At 44.7% G+C, this 22,236-nt stretch overlaps 1 protein-coding gene across 3 annotated transcripts in view; it reads right to left on the bottom strand.

Annotated features, from left to right (window-relative positions):
- Positions 1 to 585: 585 nt before the first annotated feature.
- vps54 (VPS54 subunit of GARP complex) overlaps positions 586 to 22,236 on the bottom strand; it is a 48,314-nt gene continuing 26,663 nt past the window's right edge. For 2 of the 3 annotated variants that reach the window (XM_031302677.2, XM_031302678.2), the window contains exons 13-23: positions 22,152 to 22,236; positions 19,676 to 19,805; positions 17,297 to 17,478; positions 14,450 to 14,562; positions 11,533 to 11,596; positions 10,180 to 10,285; positions 7,729 to 7,816; positions 6,339 to 6,460; positions 4,061 to 4,141; positions 863 to 970; positions 586 to 750 (exon numbers count right to left, since the gene is read on the bottom strand). The exon at positions 22,152 to 22,236 is cut by the window's right edge and continues 202 nt beyond it. In XM_031302677.2, coding sequence (XP_031158537.2) covers positions 652 to 750; positions 863 to 970; positions 4,061 to 4,141; positions 6,339 to 6,460; positions 7,729 to 7,816; positions 10,180 to 10,285; positions 11,533 to 11,596; positions 14,450 to 14,562; positions 17,297 to 17,478; positions 19,676 to 19,805; positions 22,152 to 22,236 — 1,178 coding nt within the window. In that variant the 3' untranslated portion in view covers positions 586 to 651. The remainder of the gene's footprint in view (positions 751 to 862; positions 971 to 4,060; positions 4,142 to 6,338; positions 6,461 to 7,728; positions 7,817 to 10,179; positions 10,286 to 11,532; positions 11,597 to 14,449; positions 14,563 to 17,296; positions 17,479 to 19,675; positions 19,806 to 22,151) is intronic. The other variant, XM_031302679.2, reaches the window with a different exon arrangement.

Genomic DNA, 22,236 nt, shown 5'->3' with positions numbered 1-22,236 from the left:
TGTGTGTGTGTCTGTGTGTGTGAGTGTGTGTGTGTGTGTACGTGTGTGTGTGTGTGTGTGTGTGTGTGTGTACGCGTGTACGCGTGTGTGTGTGTGTACGTGTGTGTGTGTGTGTCTGTGTGTGTATGTGTTGTTCGTGTGGTGTGTTGTGTGTACGTGTGTGTCTCTCTTTGTGTCTGTGTGTATCTGTGTGTGTGAGTGAGTGAGTGAGTGAGTGAGTGAGTGAGTGTGTGTGTGTGTGTGTGTGTGTGTTGTACGTGTGGTGTGTTGTGTGTGTGTGTGTGTTGTGTGTCTGTGTGTGTGTACGTGTGTGTGTCTGTGTGTGTGTCTGTGTGTGTGTCTGCGCGTGTGTGCGCGTGTGTGTGTACGTGTGTGTGTTTGTCTCTCGTTGTGTCTGTGTCTGTGTGTGTGTGTGTGTGTCTGTGTGTGTGTCTGTGTGTGTGTGTACGTGTGTGTGTCTGTGTGTGTGTGTACGTGTGTGTGTGTGTGCGTGTGTGTGTGTGTGTCTGTGTGTGTACGTGTGTGTGTGTCTGTGTGTGTGTGTGTACGTGTGTGTGTGTGTGTGTGTGTATACGTGTGTGTGTGTCTGTGTGTGTGTATACGTGTGTGTGTGTACGTATGTGTGTGTGTGTGTGTGTGTGTGTGTTGCAGTTACCCGTTCTGTGGTCCTCCGTCATTAACGACCCCGAGTCGAGCCAGCTGTCTCTTCAGGTGCAACTTAAAACTGGCATTAATCCTCAGAAACAACATCTGCACGGGAGAACACACATCTGTCTGAGACCGTTCACACTGAAACTTACAGACGCACTCAAACACACCACATCGGATCGTATCAACAGAGCAGACGAGTGTCGGGTCTCACCTGCGTCTGTTCTTCAGGTAAGAGTTCAGAAATGGCTTCGTGCATCTTGGCCATTTGTTTACAGACGTTTCTGAAGCAGGCCGACGGCATCGGAGCCTTCACTTCATACTGAGGACACAAAACATTCAGCAGCTGAGGTCACATCTGCAGCACAGCTGGCAGTCAAACCAACAACCCCAAAGTACGCATTTTCAAATGGTCAACGGGAACGCGATATATTTGTGCAACAAGTTTTGTATCTTGTAATGTAGGATATGATGAACACACCAATAACTGCAATTAAAATGACATTCCCTGAAGTTGTAAAGGTCCCATGGAATGAAATTTTCACTTTATGAGGTTATTTAACATTAATGTGAGTTCCCCCAGCCTGCCTATGGTCCCCCAGTGGCTAGAAATGGTGATAGGTGTAAACCGAGCCCTGGGTATCCTGCTCTGCCTTTGAGAAAATGAAAGCTCAGATGGGCACATCTGGAATCTTCCCTTTATGACGTCATAAGGGGAAAGGTTACCTCCCCTTTCTCTGCTTTGTCCGCCCAGAGAATTTGGCCCACCCATGAGAGAGAGAGAGAGACATCATGGCTTGAAAACGAGCAAAGTGGCAGCTGGTTACTCTACTGTTGTCTGCGGGTCAAATTTGACCCATTTTCAAAAAGTTTCTATATCAGAAATGTGGGTTTTCTTTCAACCAAATTTTAAAACAAAATAACGTGTATGGTTCCAGACAACGCTCTTCATAAGTTAAATAAATGATCAGTTCACTAATTTCATTGAATTTGGGTGTTTTATTCAATTTTATAGCATGTAAAGAAAAACTCATAATGGAACGTTGAGAAAAACTTCCAAAAAAAAAAGTGACAAAAACATCGGAAAAAAATTACAAAAACGTGGGAAAAGCTTAAAAAAAAAAAACGTCAAAAAAGCGCAGAAAAACACTGACAGAAAGTTCGAAAAATACGACCAAAACATTGGAATTTTTTTTACATTTTGACCCAGAAATAACAAAATGTTACATGGTCGACGGGGAAGACGACAAGGGTCCTCGCCACTGTCGCATTAGCCTCTGCTAATGCTTGCTCTTAGGGGGAATTACTGGAATTGTTGGGTCTTTGTAAGTTATAGAGTGTGGTCTACAGGGTTCAAAATTAACTTTTTCGTCCACCAGCCGAATGGCTATTCAATGTAGAGGGCTGCATTGGGATTGGGTCCCGCTGGACCCAACGCAAATCTCGCGGGAGCGGGCGGTTTTAACTTCGCTGCGGGCGGGAGCGGGCGGCTAAAAAAAACACTGCGGGATGTAGCCTGGAACCCCCCCACGCCAGCAGAAACCATAGATATACATATATACTGACTGAGTATATACTGTATAGGCCATCTATGAGCAGACACCAGCGTGTCTGAGCTTCCCAGGACGGGGGAGCTCCGAGCCAAGGCTCCGTCCACCCTCATCCTCGGCCCCTTCCTCCCCCTCTCTCTCTCTCCCTCTCCTCTCTCCCTCATCCTCGGCTCCTTCCTCCCCCTCTCTCCCTCTCCTCTCTCCCTCATCCTCGGCCCCTTCCTCCCCCTCTCTCCCTCTCCTCTCTCCCTCATCCTCGGCTCCTTCCTCCCCCTCTCTCCCTCATCCTCGGCTCCTTCCTCCCCCTCTCTCCCTCTCCTCTCTCCCTCATCCTCGGCCCCTTCCTCCCCCTCTCTCCCTCTCCTCTCTCCCTCATCCTCGGCTCCTTCCTCCCCCTCTCTCCCTCATCCTCGGCTCCTTCCTCCCCCTCTCTCCCTCTCCTCTCTCCCTCATCCTCGGCTCCTTCCTCCCCCTCTCTCCCTCATCCTCGGCTCCTTCCTCCCCCTCTCTCCTTCTCCTCTCTCCCTCATCCTCGGCCCCTTCCTCCCCCTCTCTCCCTCTCCTTCTGCTCCTTCCTCCCCGTCTAACAGCAGCAAGCACCTGCCTTCTTTGCCTACATCTTCTCCCTATTAACCTATAAAATGACGTGTTTTCTCATGCGGGACGGGAGAAGACACTGCATCTCTATTATTGTGCGGGCGTAAATTCTCAGAGTTTTGCAGGTGCGGGCGGGAGTGGACGTACACATTGCGGGAGCGGGCGGGAGTGTAACACACACGTTGCGGGTGCGGGCGGTAATGGTCAGAAATTCGCCGGGAGCGGGATGAAGAAAACAGTCCCGCGCAGGGCTCTAATTCAATGTTCAAATTTCACCAGCCACTCAATAGAGTACCATTGTTTTTTTGGCTGGTCAATGTAGCAAATCTACCAGCCACTTGCATATTTTACCAGCATTTGGCTGGTAGATGGTGCTAATTTGGAACCCTGGTGGTCTAGACCTACTCTATCTGTAAAGTGTCTCGAGATAACTCTTGTTATGATTTGATACTATAAATAAAATTGAATTGAAATTGAATTTCTAGTGGTCGACTTCCGCAGAAGTGGGAAGCCGTCCCAGCCCTTGCACATCAATGGGGAAGTGGTGGAGCGGGTGGACAGTTTTAGGTTTCTAGGCACAACGATATCATCAGCTTTAAAATGGGATGATAACATTACCAACATTGCCAAAAAAGCACATCAGAGGCTTTTTTTTCTTCGCCAATTGAGGAAGTTCGGGGTAGCCTGTGAGGGGATGTTACAGTTCTACCGAGCTGCCATCGAGAGTGTCCTTACGTTTTCTGCTACTGTCTGGTATCTCTACTGTCCAGCAGAGGCTGCAGCTGGATAGGATAGTCAACACGGCCTTAAAAATCATTGGCTGCAGTTTGTCCTGTATGCAAACTGAAAGGGGTCTAACCTGACCACATTGGACAGGTGTTTACATACTATTTTCTCAAAGATTTTCATTATAACAGATGTTAGTGCTACAGGTCTGTAGTCATTCAGGCAACTAATGCTGGGTTTTTTGGGCACAATCTTGAATCTTGAATTGAAATTAAAATTTGCAGTATGTTCGGACCAAACCCAAAATTTTTGGTATTTCAATTTGCGGTATAGTCTCGACAGTCCTTAAAATCTTGTTCTGTAGAATGACAATTGCACAGTATTTCCCTTTAAATCATTCGGCCCCGAGTGAGACATGTTTTTCCGGTTGGATATTAAGCTACAAAAGTTCCTACAAATCAACATTTGTTCAGTGATCAAACTTCAACACGATGTCTCCTCAACACCGCAGAGTTTTAACATTTCAAACCAGACCTCACCTTTGATAAAACCTTCTCAAACAGGCTGTCCATGATGGCCACCAGCTTAGCGGATATCTCTGCTATGTGATCGTTGTAGTCCTGCAAAGCAACAAAAGGTTTCACCAAAACTAGAGCTGCAATGATTAATTACATTAGTTGTCAAGTATTACATTAATCGCCAACTATGTTGACAATTCATTAATCGGTTTAAATCGTATTAATGGACTCCTCTGTCTGTTAATTGTGTGCAAGGTTGAAATTGCAGCTAGTGAACGCTGTCGTTTGGTCACACCTACAGTCGCGCCAATAACCTGAAAGCTGATTGGCTGCTATGTAAGTTGCATGTTGGTCTCATTTGTAGTCGTCATAAAGCGAAATTATATTTGGACCAGCGAAAGAAAGAACTACAACACCATGGAATAATAATAATAATAATAATATTAATAATAAGGCATCAGAGGCAGCGTTGCATGGACGTAGGAAAATTAAGACCTGTTTAAAATGATTTAAGACCTAGAACACAATAATTAAAGGTGCAGTAGGTAAGACTTATAAAACTAACTTTCTGTCATATTTGCTGAAACTGACCCCATGTTCCAGTAGAACTACATGAAGCTGGTCTCCTCTGGCACCATCTACAGCCTGTAGCAAGATTAACAAAAATCCACCGCTCCCTGTTCAGATGCACCAATCAGGGCCAAGGGGAGTGTCTAACTGCGTGTCAATCACTGCTCATACACACACATTCATTCTCCCTTGTGGGGGGGAGGGGCTTAGGAGACCGTTTTGCAAGGGGGTAAGCGTCTCCTCACAACCTGAACCTCCTATGGCGCTATTTAGATTTTGATTAGTTGAATTACTAATGTTAACTACCATGTTAGTGATCAATAATTAGCCTGTGTCTATGTTATCTCCTTACATATACCTACGCTCTCCGTCTCTGCTAGATTGGGAATGATTGAGATTTCTCTTGGCACAGCTACCAGAAGACTTCCAACTTTCAGACAGGTTGCTCACGTCACATCTACGTCTTCAAGCTCAGTTGGAGGCTGCTCAGTAACGCTCAGCCAGCACCGGGAAAGATCTTCTAACATCCTTCACTGGTCTCCGTCCAGAGACACGGGACCTGTTGGTCCATTCTTATATACTGTCTATGCCGTTTTGGGCTTTAGCGGAAAGGGGAGAGGGACTGAGAAGTTGTTGATATTCAAATGTTTTGGCTAAGTCCTGGATCTTCACAATCCTACCTACGGCAGCTTTAAGCACATTTAAGACTTTTTAAGGCCTAACATTTAGATTTTTAAATTTTAGACTTTTTAAGACCACGCGGAAACCCTGTGTTACCACTAGGGTTGGGTATCGAAACCCGGTTCCACTACAGAACCGGTTCCTACACAACCGGTAGGAATCGGACCGGATTAGAACGCAAATTTCGGTTCCACTTAATGGGTCGACTGAAATATTTTCCCTCTGTCGCGCCGAAACGGACGTAAAAATATCACACTTTCTCTGTAGTCTACCGTTAGCTATCTACCGTAAATGTAGGCTACTTTTAAAATGCCATATTTTCCCTCTGGGCTCACCAAAACGGACGCAAAAGCATATCAACCATTCACTGCACGTGATCGCTAGGTGACTTAGGTTTACTTATTATATATTTCAGTACTTTAAAACGTTAATATATTGTTAAATTAAAATACTTTTCAATTACAAAAAACTCTATCAAAAGAGCCTTTCTTTGATGTAATTTTTCAGTTTTTCCAAGAACCGGTTTAGGAATCAGAATAGTTTTAAAAATACCGCTTCGGCATCGGAATCGTAAAAATCCAAACGGTACCAAACCCTGTGTTACCACGGAGATGCGAGAGATGGACGGCGAGCTTGACTGCAGTCCGTTTCTGTGAGAGAAACACTGCACGCCGCTACAGTTTGCTGTTCTGCTGCATCGCAAATGGCAAAGCACACCTGACTACGTTCTCACAACTCTGGAGCGGGTCTCCAGAGTTGGATTGAAAGCGCACCGAGACCACCTCAACAAGCCGGTCTCGGTACGCTTGTTTGGTCCGCTTTTGGTGCGCACCCGAGCGCGAATGCTGCGTTCTCACCTGCCCAAACTAGACGAGAGGGCGGCGAGAAAGCGCCCTTGATGAGCTTTCACGCCGCCCCGAACCGACCGACCGGACTATCTGATGAGATGCTCCAGGGTTCGGTTAAAACAAACCAAACTGCTCAGGTGTGAAAGCAACCAGAGTTGTTTATATTCTTGCCATTTCATTCTGCCGTGCCCGGGCGTTACCTTGGTGATGTGGTCGAAGTGTCTGAGGACGCTGAACTGTTTGGGCTGCAGTTTGGTCTCGAAATGAGCTCTGATGATGGGAATGTAGTGAACCACCAGCTGCAGGCAGCGGGAAGCTAATGCTACAAACACACACACACGCACACACACACACACACAGACAGACAGACAGACAGACAGACAGACAGACAGACAGACAGACAGACAGACAGACAGACAGACAGACACACACACACACACACACACAGAGAAACACACACACACACACACAGACAGACAGACAGACAGACAGACACACACACACAGACAGACACACACACACACACACACACACACACACACACACACAACACACAGACAGACACACACACACACACAACACAGACACACACAACACAGACACACACACACACACACAACACAGAGACAGACACACACACACACACACACAACACAGACATAGACAGACACACACACACATACACAACACAGACAGACACACACACAGACACACACACACAGACACACACACACACACACAGACACACACACACACACACACACACACACACACACACAGACACACACACACACGCACACACACACACAACACAAACACACACACACAGACACACACACACACACACACACACACAAACACACACACACACACACAGACACACACACACACACACACACACACACACACACACACACACACACACAGACACACACACACACAGACACACACACACAGACACACAGACACACACACACACACAACACAAACACACACACACACAGACACACACACACACACACACACACACACACACACACACACACAGACACACACACACACACACACACACACACAGACACACAGACACACACACACACACACACACACACACACACACACACACACACACACACACACACACAGACAGAATCACACAAAATTAGCATCTTTTTTCAGATAAACTGAAGCATCAAAAGCTCTTTTAAGAGTTAAGAATGTAACTGTGTGTAGAGCTGCAAATGTTTATCAAAAAGTTGTCAACTATTAAATTAATCGGCTATTATTACTACTACTATACTACTATTTTGATAATCATTTAATCCATCTGAGGTCAATTTTTATTTAAAACTACTCTGATGTCAGCTTGTTAAATGTGAACATGTTCTAGTTTCTTCTCTCCTCTGGGACAGTAAACTGAATATCTTTGAGTTGGGGACTAAACAAGACATTTGAAGACGTCATCTTGGGCTTTTTGGGAAACAATGATCCACATTTTTCACCATTTTCTGACATTTTCGAGACCAAAACAACTAATCCATGTATCTAATCTTTAGTTGCAGCCCTACTGGTGTGTGCAGCCGGTCGTACCGAGGTTTTTAGTGGTGATGGTCTTCAGGCCGACAACCTGCAGAGCTCCGGCTCCCAGAACCAGCTGGCAACTCCGAGAGTTGAAGTGCTGCACAAACACAAGAAGAAAAAAACAGCTTTTTGAACACGGCGCTAAGCTAACAGTGTGCAGCTGCAAGGGCTTCAGGGTCGGTGCTGAAACGTGACTCGATAACACGTTTAATTCAAATCAGTGTTTTCCACAGAGGAACGAAGGGCTGCCGTCAATCCAAGAATGGGTTTGTGAGTAGAGATGTTCGGCTCCGATACCAGTATCGGTATCTCCTCCGATACTGCCTAAAACGCTGGTATCGGTATCAGGAAGTACTGGAGTTAATGCACCGATCAGATACCACTTAATAAAGCCCTAAATAAAATCTACGTTAAAGTAGTTTATTTATGTTCTTTCTCCGTTATAACTGACTGTCAAACTGGAGAATATAAGAAAGTTCATGTTTCACAAAGAGTTTAACCTGAGCCAGGCTGACAACAAAGATAGAAATAATATCACATCCATACAGAGATAGTAGTATACAGCTGTTATACATCATATCATCATACAGGGATAGTAGTATACAGCTGTTATACATCATATCATCATACAGGGATAGTAGTATACAGCTGTTATACATCATATCATCATACAGGGATAGTAGTATACTGTTGTTAAAACATAAAATATATAACACACTGGTATCTGATCAGTACTCGGTATCGGCCGATACCCAAGTTCAGGTATCAGAATCGGTATCGGGAAGCAAAAAATGGTATTGGACCATCTCTAGTTGTGAGATGGCTAGAGGGGCAGCATTTGAAAAAGTGCCATACGCACGGTTTGCAAGATTGAATGTCTGTATAAAAATTGGGGAAAAGTATTTAAACTTTCTGGAGGGCGCGGCCGGGTTGGTTCAGTGGGTAGAGCAGGCGCACATATACTGAGAGGCTTATGCCTCGACGCAGAAGGTCCAGGGTTCGAGTCCGACCTGTGACGATTTCCTGCATGTCTGTCTTCCCCCTCTCTCTCCCCCCTTTCTCACCTAGCTATCCTGTCAAAATTAAAGGTGGAAAAGCTAAAAAAATAATATATACTGGGGGAGAGAGAAGGAAAGGGAGAGGGAGAGGGAGAGAGACACAGAGAGAGAGGGAGAGAGATGGAGACACAGAGAGGGAGAGAGAGAGAGAGAGGGACAGAGAGAGAGAGAGAGAGAGAGAGGGACAGAGAGAGAGAGAGAGAGAGAGAGAGAGAGAGAGAGAGAGAGAGAGAGAGAGAGAGAGAGAGAGAGAGAGAGAGAGAGGGGAGAGAGACACACAGAGACACAGAGAGAGAGGGAGAGAGAGATGGAGGGGAAGAGGACGACATGCAGCAAAGGGCCGTGAGTTGGAATTGAACCCGGGCCACTGCGGTAAGGACTGAGCCTTGGTACATGGGTGCACGCTCAATCAGTTGAGCTACCGCATAATCTGTTTGTTTGGTTACCAGTTGTCTATTTTGTTATTATTTTGTTGTGTTGTCTTGAATATTGTGGTTATTATTTCATCTTGTTGTAATTTTTTGTCTACGTAAGCTTAACCGATGTGTAAAAACAATAGTAAAAGTACAGATAAATACAGCAAACATCTTCAATTCTGACAAATTAAATACAGTACATCATATATAAACGTTTTCTATTTTTAAATACATTTTTCATTGATTAATACATTGTTAGTAACGTTGGATATACAGTAGTGGTGTAACGGACGCACGTAGTTCATCTGTTGGGTAACGGCGCAAAACTTGATCCAAAAAACCGAGTACTCAACTGGAATGTATGTTGCTTAAAAGTTATAAGTTGATTCAATCTTATTTCTGTTATTGCCAGACCTTCCTCCACAGAGCTGCAGAGGAAGGTCCGGCTAGTCCACACAGCATTCTGGGATGGGAGAAAAACGTGCTCTGGATTGTTGGCATTTCTTTAAACCAATCACAATCATCGTGGGCGGTGCTAAGCTCCGGACAGAGCCACGGTGCCTCTGCTAAATAGCCTCTGGAAGGAACTTGTTTTGGTGGAACATGTGGACGTTCAAAAGTAGTTTTAGTCGTGCGAGAGCAAACTCAGATTGGACAGATAGTCTAGCTAGCTGTCTGGATTTACCCTGCAGAGATCTGAGGAGCAGTTAACCATAGTCCTCACAAATCCACCGGAGGTTAGAACAGACAACACAAAGAAAGAGGAAGGGGACGGACATCCGGGCAGAATTTCCAGCGGCGCTCGAACAATCGCAGACATGAAACGTGGTCGATATAGACCAATCGTTCCAGACCTCCAAACCTTGAATAAAAATCAAGATGCGGATCTTTGAGTAATAAGTTTGGATTAAGAATGTGCCGGTGCTCTGCTAGGACTGACGGGGTTTGGACTTGGACGTGGTCTGAGTGTGTGAGGTGGTTCTGACCTTGAGGAGGTCCGACAGACGCGTCAGCATGTCGGTGGCGATGGATGGGATATCGTTCACACACTGACAGTATTCCAGAAAGATCCGGATCAGCAGCAGAACCGTCCTGAAGGAACAGAAAGACGACGGTCACAAACACAAATTAATTTTATTTATGAGCATTGTGTATAGGCAATCGTCCTATTATTTTACATTATTTTGTATGTATGTGTGTGTGTGTGTATGTGTATATATATATATATATATATATATATATATATATATATATATATATATATACACACACACACACACACACACACACACACACATACAAACATAGATACATACACAGTACCAGTCAAAAGATTGGACGCTAATCTGTTTTTCCTGCAGGAGTGTGAGCGGATGAACTACGCATCACTGTCTCTAAAACAGCGGAGGGATTAAACACACACACACACACACACACAAAGAGAGACAATCAAAGAGAGAGAGACACACACACAAACACAGAGACAAACAGACACACACACAAACAGAGACACACACACACACAGACAAACAGAAACTAACACACACACACACACACACACAGAGACACAAACAAAGAGAGAGACACACACACAAACACAGAGACAAACAGACACACACAAACACAGAGAGACACACACACACACACACACACACAGACACACACACACACACACACACACACACACACACAGAGACACACACACACACACACACACACACACACACAGAGACACACAGAGAGACACAAACAGAGAGAGAGACACACACACAAACACAGAGACAAACAGACACACACACACACACAAACACAGAGAGAGAGACACACACACACAAACACAGAGAGACACACACACACACACACACACACAAACACAGAGACACACAGAGAGAGACACACACACACACACACACACACACACACACACACACACTTTCTCTTTAAAGTGAATGGGAAAGTGTCCTAACCTTTGACTGGTACTGTATATATTTGTTTCCGTTTGTGAACCAATCACCAAGGTACGTGTAACTTATTGTGGCAATAAACTCCTTACTGATTCTGAAAAATACTTTCTAATATATTTATATTTAAATACATATATTTTTTTAAGATTATTTGGGGCTTTTCCCTTTATTTCGATAGTGGATAGACAGGAAAGGAAAGAGAGGGAGGAAAGAGAGGGGATGACACGCAGCAAAGGGCCGCAGGTCGGATTCGAACCTGGGCCGCTGCAAAGGCCTACATGGGGCGCACGCTCTCGCTGGGTGAGCTAGAGGCCGCCCCACTGTGTGATTAATTTAACTGAAATGTTGAATCATTCCCTGGAGGAGGTCACGTACCCGATGACGGCGTATTTCTGCCCGTTGACGAGCAGAAACTCAGTGGGCTTCCTGTCCTCTGGACCTGCACACACAAACTCAACGTGTCACAGCCGAAAGCAGCAAATCTTCCCAAATATTAAAGGAGTTCTGTTTGCTCTGAGAAGAGACGTCTCTTCGTTGGTTACCGTAAGTGATTCCTGAGCAGATTATTGATTACGGCTCATGTTTCCTGTCTTTTGTCTCTGTGAAGATTGAAGGGGAATGAATCCACACAGACGCCCTCTTTATTAAAAGGAACACGCCGACTTATTGGGACTTAGTCTTATTCCCCGTATCCCCCAGAGTTAGATAAGTCCATACATACCTTCTCATCTCCGTGTGTGTTGTAACTCTGTCTGACGCCCTCACCGGTAGCCTAGCTTAGCCCAGATCCTGGAGGTAACCGGCTCCATCTAGCCTACTGCTCCCAATAAGTGACAAAATAACGGCAACATGTTCCTACTACACTACTCAGGCTCATGCATTGTCAATGCCACTATAAGCATGTGGTTGTTGTTACACGTTCCGTCCACTAGAGGGACTTCCAACATTAGCCTGGCCTTGAGGGGACCTGCACGCAACTTTGTTTACATTCATTTTCCACCACGAGCACACAGCGACAAACACAAATCAACAGAGAACTCTGTAATGAAACGTTATCTAACAAGTGTAGTGAAGCAGCTCTGTTGTAAAGGCTAACGGTGCTCCGTTAGCACAATGACATCATGTTAGAAAGCACAGCTGAAACGTTTTGTCATAAACTAGCCAGGTAAGTAACAAATGATGCTAACGGCATTAATAACTAAGCCAAACGGTGCTGTCACTACTATTTTAGTGATTTATAAGCAACGTTACTGAGAATACAGCTATTAGAAGGTAATATATGACGTGGAAGCTAACTGACAGCTGTAGGGCAGCTAACATTACCTTTAGCTGTCTTCATGAAGCTCCCAGCTACGCTAACGCTACTGTACCTCGCGACGCAGTTAGAAAACAAGAACGAGCTAACTAATGTTACCATAAGCACTTCGGCTCGGTGGAAGTCGATTTTAAAGTCATGTTAAAACTATTTCCCGTCCTTACGATTTCCAGCCGCAGCCTGTCCCTCCCCCGTGTACTGACGTTACTCGGTACGTAACGCCAGCTCCGTAATGTAGTACTAACGTTACTCGGTACGTAACGCTAGCTCCGTAATGTTGTACTAACGTTACTCGGTACGTAACGCCAGCTCCGTAATGTTGTACTAACGTTACTCGGTACGTAACGCTAGCTCCGTAATGTTGTACTGACGTTACTCGGTACGTAACGCCAGCTCCGTAATGTTGTACTAACATTACTCGGTACGTAACGCCAGCTCCGTAATGTAGTACTAACGTTACTCGGTAGGTAACGCCAGCTCCGTAATGTTGTACTAACATTACTCGGTACGTAACGCTAGCGCCGTAATGTTGTACTAACGTTACTCGGTACGTAACGCCAGCTCCGTAATGTTGTACTGACGTTACTCGGTACGTAACGCTAGCTCCGTAATGTTGTACTAACGTTACTCGGTACGTAACGCTAGCTCCGTAATGTTGTACTAACGTTACTTGGTACGTAACGCCAGCTCCGTAATGTTGTACTAACGTTACTTGGTACGTAACGCCAGCTCCGTAATGTTGTACTAACGTTACTCGGTACGTAACGCTAGCTCCGTAATGTTGTACTAACGTTACTCGGTACGTAACGCCAGCTCCGTAATGTTGTACTAACGTTACTCGGTACGTAACGCTAGCTCCGTAATGTTGTACTAACGTTACTCGGTACGTAACGCTAGCTCCGTAATGTTGTACTAACATTACTCGGTACGTAACGCCAGCTCCGTAATGTAGTACTAACGTTACTCGGTACGTAACGCCAGCTCCGTAATGTTGTACTAACATTACTCGGTACGTAACGCTAGCGCCGTAATGTTGTACTGACGTTACTCAGTACGTAACGCTAGCTCCGTAATGTTGTACTGACGTTACTTGGTACGTAACGCCAGCTCCGTAATGTTGTACTAACGTTACTCGGTACGTAACGCCAGCTCCGTAATGTTGTACCGACGTTACTCGGTACGTAACGCTAGTTCCGTAATGTTGTACTAACGTTACTCGGTACGTAACGCCAGCTCCGTAATGTTGTACTAACGTTACTCGGTACGTAACGCTAGCTCCGTAATGTTGTACTGACGTTACTCGGTACGTAACGCCAGCTCCGTAATGTTGTCCTAACGTTACTCGGTACGTAACGCTAGCTCCGTAATGTTGTACTGACGTTACTCGGTACGTAACGCTAGCTCCGTAATGTTGTACTAACGTTACTCGGTACGTAACGCTAGCTCCGTAATGTTGTACTAACGTTACTCGGTACGTAAAGCCAGCTCCGTAATGTTGTACTAACGTTATCTTAGACCTCACAATGCCTTGTGTTTCTCACTCGGCTAAGTTATTGTTCATACGACATGACATGAATCACACATCACAAGGCGAGAAGAGGGAGCTTAGCTAACGTTTATTATATATAACGTAGCTATATTTATAAAAAAAAAGTCACATTTGAATAGTAATTTCAGCATTCGAATAGTATTGATTTTTTTACTATTCGAATTATATTCGAATTTCGGTATTCGTTCCAACAGCCCTAGTCTCCCGTTGCATTAGTTAGCCTTTTAATGGACATAATGTACAAAAATAGATACACAAACCTTTGCGTTTTTTCTTTTTTGACGGAATATTCTAACCTTATTTTAGGCTGATTCTGATAGTCCTAGTTGACAGACTACTTGGGTAGTTCATAAAGCAGACGCAAAGGTTTGTAGGGTTTGGATTTCTGTCGGTAGTTTGGGTTTGTTTTTTTTTTGGGGGGGGGGTACCTGGGATTTTCCGCTCTGGTAGTGTTATTCTTCCATCAGCGATGGAGTTCACCAGGTCCTGGAACTCTGAAGGAACCTCCGCTTGTTTCCAGCGCTCGTTGTCCAGGAGGAGGCTGCAAGACAACGACAGACGTCAGAACACACACACACACACACACACACGCACACACACACACACGACACCTTCACTCTCACGCCCCTTATAGACCTTTTTCACGGCAGACATGTTGACAAGTCATAGTAGGAAAAGCACAGGTGTATTCAAAACCATGAATGATGGCTGCATTCCACTTAGGAGAGGCCCTGGTATTGTGCATTGATCCCAAAAATGGGAAATTACTGTATTTTGCTGCTGTAACACTGTAATTTCTCATTTTTGGACACAGTACTATCTATCTATCTATCCATCTATCTATCATGCTGACTCACTGAAATAGCTTAAGCCTGGTTCACACGGGATGATTTTAAAATTGTCGGCCGATTTTCCAATCCTGAGAGACCCCACACACGGCGATAAAAAATCACGGGTCTAACAGTTTTGGTCGTACGGCGTGTGGTGCGCAGCACACGGCAAAATCAACGATCACACACGAACCGATTTGACTCCCCAGCATTCCCAGGTCAGACGGGAAATCTCGCAAAATCCCTCGAGATCAAACGTGACTTCGGAGTAAACAATCATGGCGGACGAAGAGGATGCAGTGGCGATAGTTTGTAATTTGTTTTTAACCGAAAAAAAAAAAACGTCAAAAGAAAAGGCGATGGTCGAAGAAGTGGAGACAACGCGAGCATGGACTATACTTGCTCTACTTATCTCCGACGTCCACCGGACTTTCTGGTGCGCCGTGCCGCCGGCTGTTTTGATGATGTTGTTTCCCGGTGCTTTCCTCGCCGCCTCGTCACCTCTCTTTCTGATTGGCTACACGCCACAGTCCACAGGTTGCGTGCTCGTTTGTCCCCGGGGGGACACCACACACGAGGAGAAATCGGGCCAAAACAATCCAACATGTTGGATATCCCCGATTTGAGATGGGAGCGGTCCCGACGTCCTTCCGAGCAGACGAGAGCAGTCTTAACACACCACACACGGCAGGAATATCTGATCAGATTATTTTACCATAATCGGAGCATCCTTAAGATTGTCGGAAGGGGGGAATCGGGGCTAAAATCGGCCTAAATATCCTGCCGTGTGAACCAGGCTTAACTGGGACACTTGATGGAATTGAGCCATCGTTAAGGTTATCAATTTCAGCTGTGCTTTTCCTACTATGACAGGTCAAACTGTCTGCTGTGAAAAAGGTCCATAGGCGAGGATCCAGAGAGTAGCCTTCCTGGAAGCCGTGCAGCTGAAGGAGTTGCTAACTCCGCCCAAACAGCTGACGGATTCACGTAACGCTTCAGAGGAAAAGGACGTCTCATCCCTCTAAAACACACATTTGCTCGTTTCCTCTCTCCTCACGTCATTTCCTCTCCCGTGCCTCCTCGGTGGGAGGGACTAAGACGCGAGGAAGGGAGGCGAGTGGAGGAGTCGAGGAGGCAATTTAAGAGCTATGGGACGTAAGTTTAACAACGATCCTCAACCTTTTCACACGCAACACACACGTAAACATCAGTGGTCAAAGTAACTAAGTACATTTACTAAAGCTCTGGACTTAAAAAACAAAACAAGTACAAGTTAAATGTGTACTTGAGTCTGTTCTATACATGCCATGTTATACGTTTACTCCATCTCAGAGGGAAATATTGTCCTTTTACTCAACTTTTTAAATGAAGACTTTTACACACACATGAAGAGTTTATAAAATCTGATGTTTTGTAATAACTTAAACTCCCCCAACAGTTTATAAAGTGCAGCTGAAACTATTGGTCCATTAATCAATTAGTCGATTGACAGAAAATGAATGTGAAGCTATGATGGTTGAAGTCATTTTTCCTGTAAAACACTTTTTAATAATGTTAATGTCTTAGTAACAGAGTTGAGGTTTGGACTATTGTTGGACAAAACTCTGCTCTGTGTGACTGTGACGCCATTTCTAATTAATTTTTTTTTACTATTTTTGCAAACCAATCAATTAATTAATGGAGAAAATAATCAGCAGATGAATCCATAAAGAAATCACTAGTTAATAGTTCAAAATGAGCTTCAGTTCAGCCAACTCCAACTAGGGTTGGGTACCTTTCGCGTCTGAACCAATATCAGTACCGATACCAGTACCTGAAATTTGGTTCCCGGTACCCAACGGTACCCAACTTTCTTCGATACTTTCCCTCAGTAATTACAAAAAAATTATTTCAGTTGTAAAAAGAATTCCAAACCTATTTATCCTATTTACTTAGAACATTATGTTATTTATTTAGAATATTTTACACTGACAGAAATTAAATAAAAATAAAACCCCTCCCTCTATCCTCCCAAACCCGTCCCTACAACCTATTAAATTGAATGTGTGCGTGCGTGCGTCGGAGCTCCGCTCTCTGTCAACATATAGAGAGGACAGATAAGCTTGTGCTTACTCAACATGTAGCGAGGACAGATAAGCTTGTGCTTACTCTCAGGTACTGAAATTTGGCAGCGTTTGATTTTACGTGAACCGATACTCGGTAATACCGACGTGATTCGGTCAGTACCGGTAAAAGTAACCCTAACTCCAACAGTAAAATCCTGTTTTCACATTAAAGCATGAGTAATAATTATCTAATGATAGAATATATCATAGTAAAAACAGTCACAGGGGACATTTTGTACGTTTAATACTTTAACTACATTTCACTGATTATACTTCCAGCCTGTTACTGAAGGACTTTGACTGTAACAGTTTATTTTACTAAAGTAAAGCAGCAGGTAACCTGAGTTTGGTCTTGCGTTCTTCGTGGAAGCGGTGGACGAAGCGGTTGGCCTGGCTCTGCAGCGCCCCCCTCAGGGAGACGCTGCGCCTGCCGCACAGCTCCTCCGTGTCCCGCACGAAACCCTCCACCGCCCGAGAGAGGCACACGAACTCCGCCGAGCTCAGACGCTCCAGAGAGCCGTCCTGTTGGGAGACAGAGGCGATACAAGAGATCAGATCCAGTCTTCACTTTACTTACGGGGCGTTCAGACCAAAAACAGCGTTTGTGTGACGTCCTGTTGTGTTCTTAAACCCTCCAACAAAACACAAGTAGACTTTATATTTCACAATTACTGTTTTCCGTCAGATCGTTAGATTTCAAGGTTTCCGATCGCACTTGAAGGCAGCTTTATTTATATTAAAAGACAGAAAGAAAAGCTGTTGCACAAACTCCCGGGCAGTAAAGTGCTTGTGTTTGTTTTTTTTTGTTTTTTTTTAACCCCATTGTGTTTAAAAAAAAATTTGTGGCAGCGATTGAGGCAGTGATTTTTCCTGTTTCCTGTACAGGACTCTCACACCATCATAAAAACACACACACACACAGACAAGTCTGATCGCCGGTTACATGATTGGCCACAAGAGGATACACAGAAGCCATTGATCAAGGCCTTACATTTAGTGATAGACCACTGAATGCACATGTCCTGTTACAGAATTCTGATTTTCTTAATGTTTAAAGTGCTCATTTTCAGGTTCATAATTGTATTTAGAGGTTATATCAGAATAGTTTTACATGGTTCAATTTTCAAAAAACATATTTTTGTTGTACTGCACATTGCTGCAGCTCCTCTTTTCACCCTGTGTTCAGGTCTCCGTTTTAGCTACAGAGTGAGACCTCTCACTGCTGTAACATCTTTGTTGGGAGTCGCACATGCTCAGTAGCTAGGTAAGGACTACTAGCCAGTCAGAAGCAGAGTATGAGGGCGTGCCTTGACAGTACCTAGGTAAGGACTACTAGCCAGTCAGAAGCAGAGTATGAGGGCGTGCCCTGACAGTACCTAGGTAAGGACTACTAGCCAGTCAGAAGCAGAGTATGAGGGCGTGCCCTGACAGTAGCTAGGTAAGGACTACTAGCCAGTCAGAAGCAGAGTATGAGGGTGTGCCCTGACAGTAGCTAGGTAAGGACTACTAGCCAGTCAGAAGCAGAGTATGAGGGCGTGCCCTGACAGTACCTAGGTAAGGACTACTAGCCAGTCAGAAGCAGAGTATGAGGGCGTGCCTTGACAGTACCTAGGTAAGGACTACTAGCCAGTCAGAAGCAGAGTATGAGGGCGTGCCTTGACAGTACCTAGGTAAGGACTACTAGCCAGTCAGAAGCAGAGTATGAGGGCGTGCCCTGACAGTACCTAGGTAAGGACTACTAGCCAGCTCAATGGGACTATTTCCTGGTTAAATAAAAAAACATTTAAATAAAAGATGGGGAGAGACCAATTTTAAGGTGCTTTGTGACGCATTCCAGGAACGTGGAGCCGAGCGGCAAACAGAAAAGCAGTCTTGCCAAGCCCAGTCCGAGTCTAAGGAACGTCAAGTAAAAAAAACATTCATTAGAACCGCAACCTACCTACATGCTGTAATTAAAACAAGTATAGCAGGATTAGTTGAACTATCAATTAATTTCTGGTTTCACAAAGATCTCAGACATGTTAAAACATGTTACGCCTTGAAGGTACACTGTGTAGGACTTTCTCCCATCTAGCGGTGAAATTGTATTTTGCATTCAAACGAATAGTGCTCTCTAGCGCCTCGCTTTTTCAAATGCGTGTTGCATGTCGTTATGGACCAAAAAGCTATGACAACATGTCTTCCAAATTTGGCTTTTTTTTGGCAACGAGGATTCCTTCTCCTGTGGCTCGGCATAAGTATGATCCTCCATTATGAACTAAAGTGCAGTTCAAATTTGCCGGGGCGGTGACAAGCGCCTCTCACTGATCTCCTTCTCCGTTTCAGCTGGTTTCAGTCACGTGACGCTGGCTCTGGACGAAAACTAGACAGGTAGGTTAGTGCTCTATGTCCCTCTCAGCCATTATAAATTTTGAAAATGGCGGAACGACATGGAAGCCTCCTTGGACTTGCCCGTCCGATGTAAATACAGATACGAAATTCTGCGCTTACGAGGATAAGTCAGATCATTGGCAGAGGTCATTTTACACCAATGAGGACATATTTATGAATGAAGACATTGATTTTAGCTAATAAAATACTGCAAACACTACACAGTGTACCTTTAAAATAAATAGCTTACATGTTACTTTTACTTGAAAGGATGTGTGTTAAACATTTTAAAAATGGACCTCCAAACTCTACCAGTTGCATTTTAGTGATAATGTCCGTGTTTTTGTACCTTGGCTCTGGCTGTGAGGACTTTGACGCAGCGGTCGTGGCTGACGTCGGAGGCGGTGTGCAGCAGCTCCTGGATGTTGTTGATCACGCGGTTCAGCTCCAGATCGGATGGCATCATGTTGTCACCGGACCTGAACACAAACACACATTTACAGACAACACACAACGGGAAACTTCACCTGCAAAACCATCAACATGCTTCACAGCTCGTCCTAAAATGATCTGAAATTTTTCTTGATTTTTGACACGTTGTCAATTTACAGTTGGTGACTGGTGTCAACTTGTTTAATTATGACTTTCAGAGGAGACACACACACACACAAACGTTTGTTTCACTATCTTTGTGGGGACCCGTCATTGACATAATGCATTCCCTAGCCCCTTACCCTAACCTTAACCATCACCACTAAATGCCTAACCTTAACCCTTACCCTCACCCTAACCATAACCTAATTCTAACCCTAATCCTAAAACCAAGTCTTAACCCTCAAACAGACCTTTAACCTTGTGGGGTCCAGCATTTTGTGCCCCGCAAGGCTGTGCAGACCCCACAAGTATACTGTATTCCCCGGTTTTTGGACCCCAAAAGAAAGAACGCCCAAGAAAGAAATGTGTAGTCTTTGTAACGAACATGAGTGGTGCGTTTTTTTTCACAGTTTACTCAGCTCAGTGAATATTAATAGATAGAAAAGCGCGCACACGCACACCCACCCCATGGACACCCCTGTGTGCGACTTGCGTGTATTTTATTTATTTTAATTTTTAATAAAATATTTTAAAAAAAAACAAAAAAAACATGCTCCACAGCTGTCCAGCTGATTTTCTAGTATATTCGATTTGTATTTTTTTTCTCATGTTATCAGATTTATCTTAAAGTGCCCATATTATGAAAAAAAAAAATCACTTTTTCTGGGATTTGGGGTGTTATGTTGTGTCTCTGGTGCTTCCACACACATACAAACTTTGAAAAAAATCCATCCATGCTGTTTAGAGTGAGATACGGTTTCTGAATGTGTCCTGCCTTCAGTCTCTGGGTGAGCTGGTCAAAATCTGCACGGCTTGTGACGTCACAAGCCGAAACGAGCAGGCTAACCGCAACCATTAGCTCGTAGCTAATGTTAACGCTAGCATGCTAACACTAGCATGCTACCTCTTTCTCAATAGCAAAACACTGCTACAACACACACAAGTTCACCATAATCTACAAAAGAACTACTTACATGTGCGCCCTCATCTAGAAGTCTCCCAGCTAATCCTGCCTTGTAAAGCCTGGTTCACACGGGACGATTTTAAAATTGTCGGCCGATTTTCCAATCCTGAGGGACTCCACACACGGCGATAAAAAAATCATGGTCAAACAGTTTTGGTCGTACGGCGTGTGGTGCGCAGCACACGGCAAAATCAACACATCACACACGAACCGATCTGACTCCCGAGCATTCCCAGGTCAGACGGGAAATCTCGCAAAATCCCTCGAGATCAAACGTGACTTCGGAGTAAACAATCATGGCGGACGAAGAGGATGCAGTGGCGATAGTTTGTAGTTTGTTTTTAACCGGAAAAAAAACGTCAAAAGAAAAGGCGATGGTCAAAGAAGTGGAGACAACGCGAGCATGGACTATACTTGCTCTACTTATCTCCGACGTCCACCGGACTTTCTGGTGCGCCGTGCCGCCGGCTGTTTTGATGATGTTTCCCGGTGCTTTCCTCGCCGCCTCGTCACCTCTCTTTCTGATTGGCTACACGCCACAGTCCACAGGCTGCGTGCTCGTTTGTCCCCGGGGGGACACCACACACGAGGAGGAATCGGGCCAAAACAATCCAACATGTTGGATATCCCCGATTTGAGATGGGAGCGGTCCCGACGTCCTTCCGAGCAGACGAGAGCAGTCTTAACACACCACACACGGCAGGAACATCTGATCAGATTATTTTACCATAATCGGAGCATCCTTAAGATTGTCAGAAGGGGTGAATCGGGGCTAAAATCGGCCTAAATATCCTGCCGTGTGAACCAGGCTTAACTGACCGAAGTTGTAGAAACAGCCTTTCTTTTACTGTCTATGGAGCTAGCTAGCTGACATGATCTACATCTGAGCTACTGGGCATGTGCAATCAAAGATAATACAGAAGAAGAAGAAGAAAAGAGGTCTCACTCTGTAGCTAAAACAGAGACCAGCTGAAAAGAGGATCTGCAGCAGTGAGAGAGAGCGGTGCAGTACAACAACAATATGGTGTTTTTTGAAAATTAAACCATGTAAACCTATTCTGGTACAACCTTAAAATACAATTATGAACCTGAAAATGAGCAGAATATGGCTGCTTTAATGCCCTTTATTCTGGTTTTTAAATGTCATTCAGATAAACCTCAAATTTCTAATATAGAAACTTTGAAAATGGGTCAAAATTTGATCCGAGGACAACATGAGGGTTAAAGAAGGAGGCGAGGAAAAGCAGAGAAATGTGGAGTAACACACATGAAGCTTTGCTCCCTGCTGACGAAGCTCTCCGTGGCGCCGGACGCCGACTCGCTGCCGTCTGCCTCCGCCCGACTCTGCTGGA

The sequence above is a fragment of the Sander lucioperca genome, chromosome 4 (genome assembly GCF_008315115.2).
Source record: "Sander lucioperca isolate FBNREF2018 chromosome 4, SLUC_FBN_1.2, whole genome shotgun sequence".
Taxonomy (NCBI): domain Eukaryota; kingdom Metazoa; phylum Chordata; class Actinopteri; order Perciformes; family Percidae; genus Sander; species Sander lucioperca.
The sequence above is the reverse complement of the archived record's forward strand: the minus strand, read 5'-3'. Positions and strand labels throughout refer to the sequence as shown.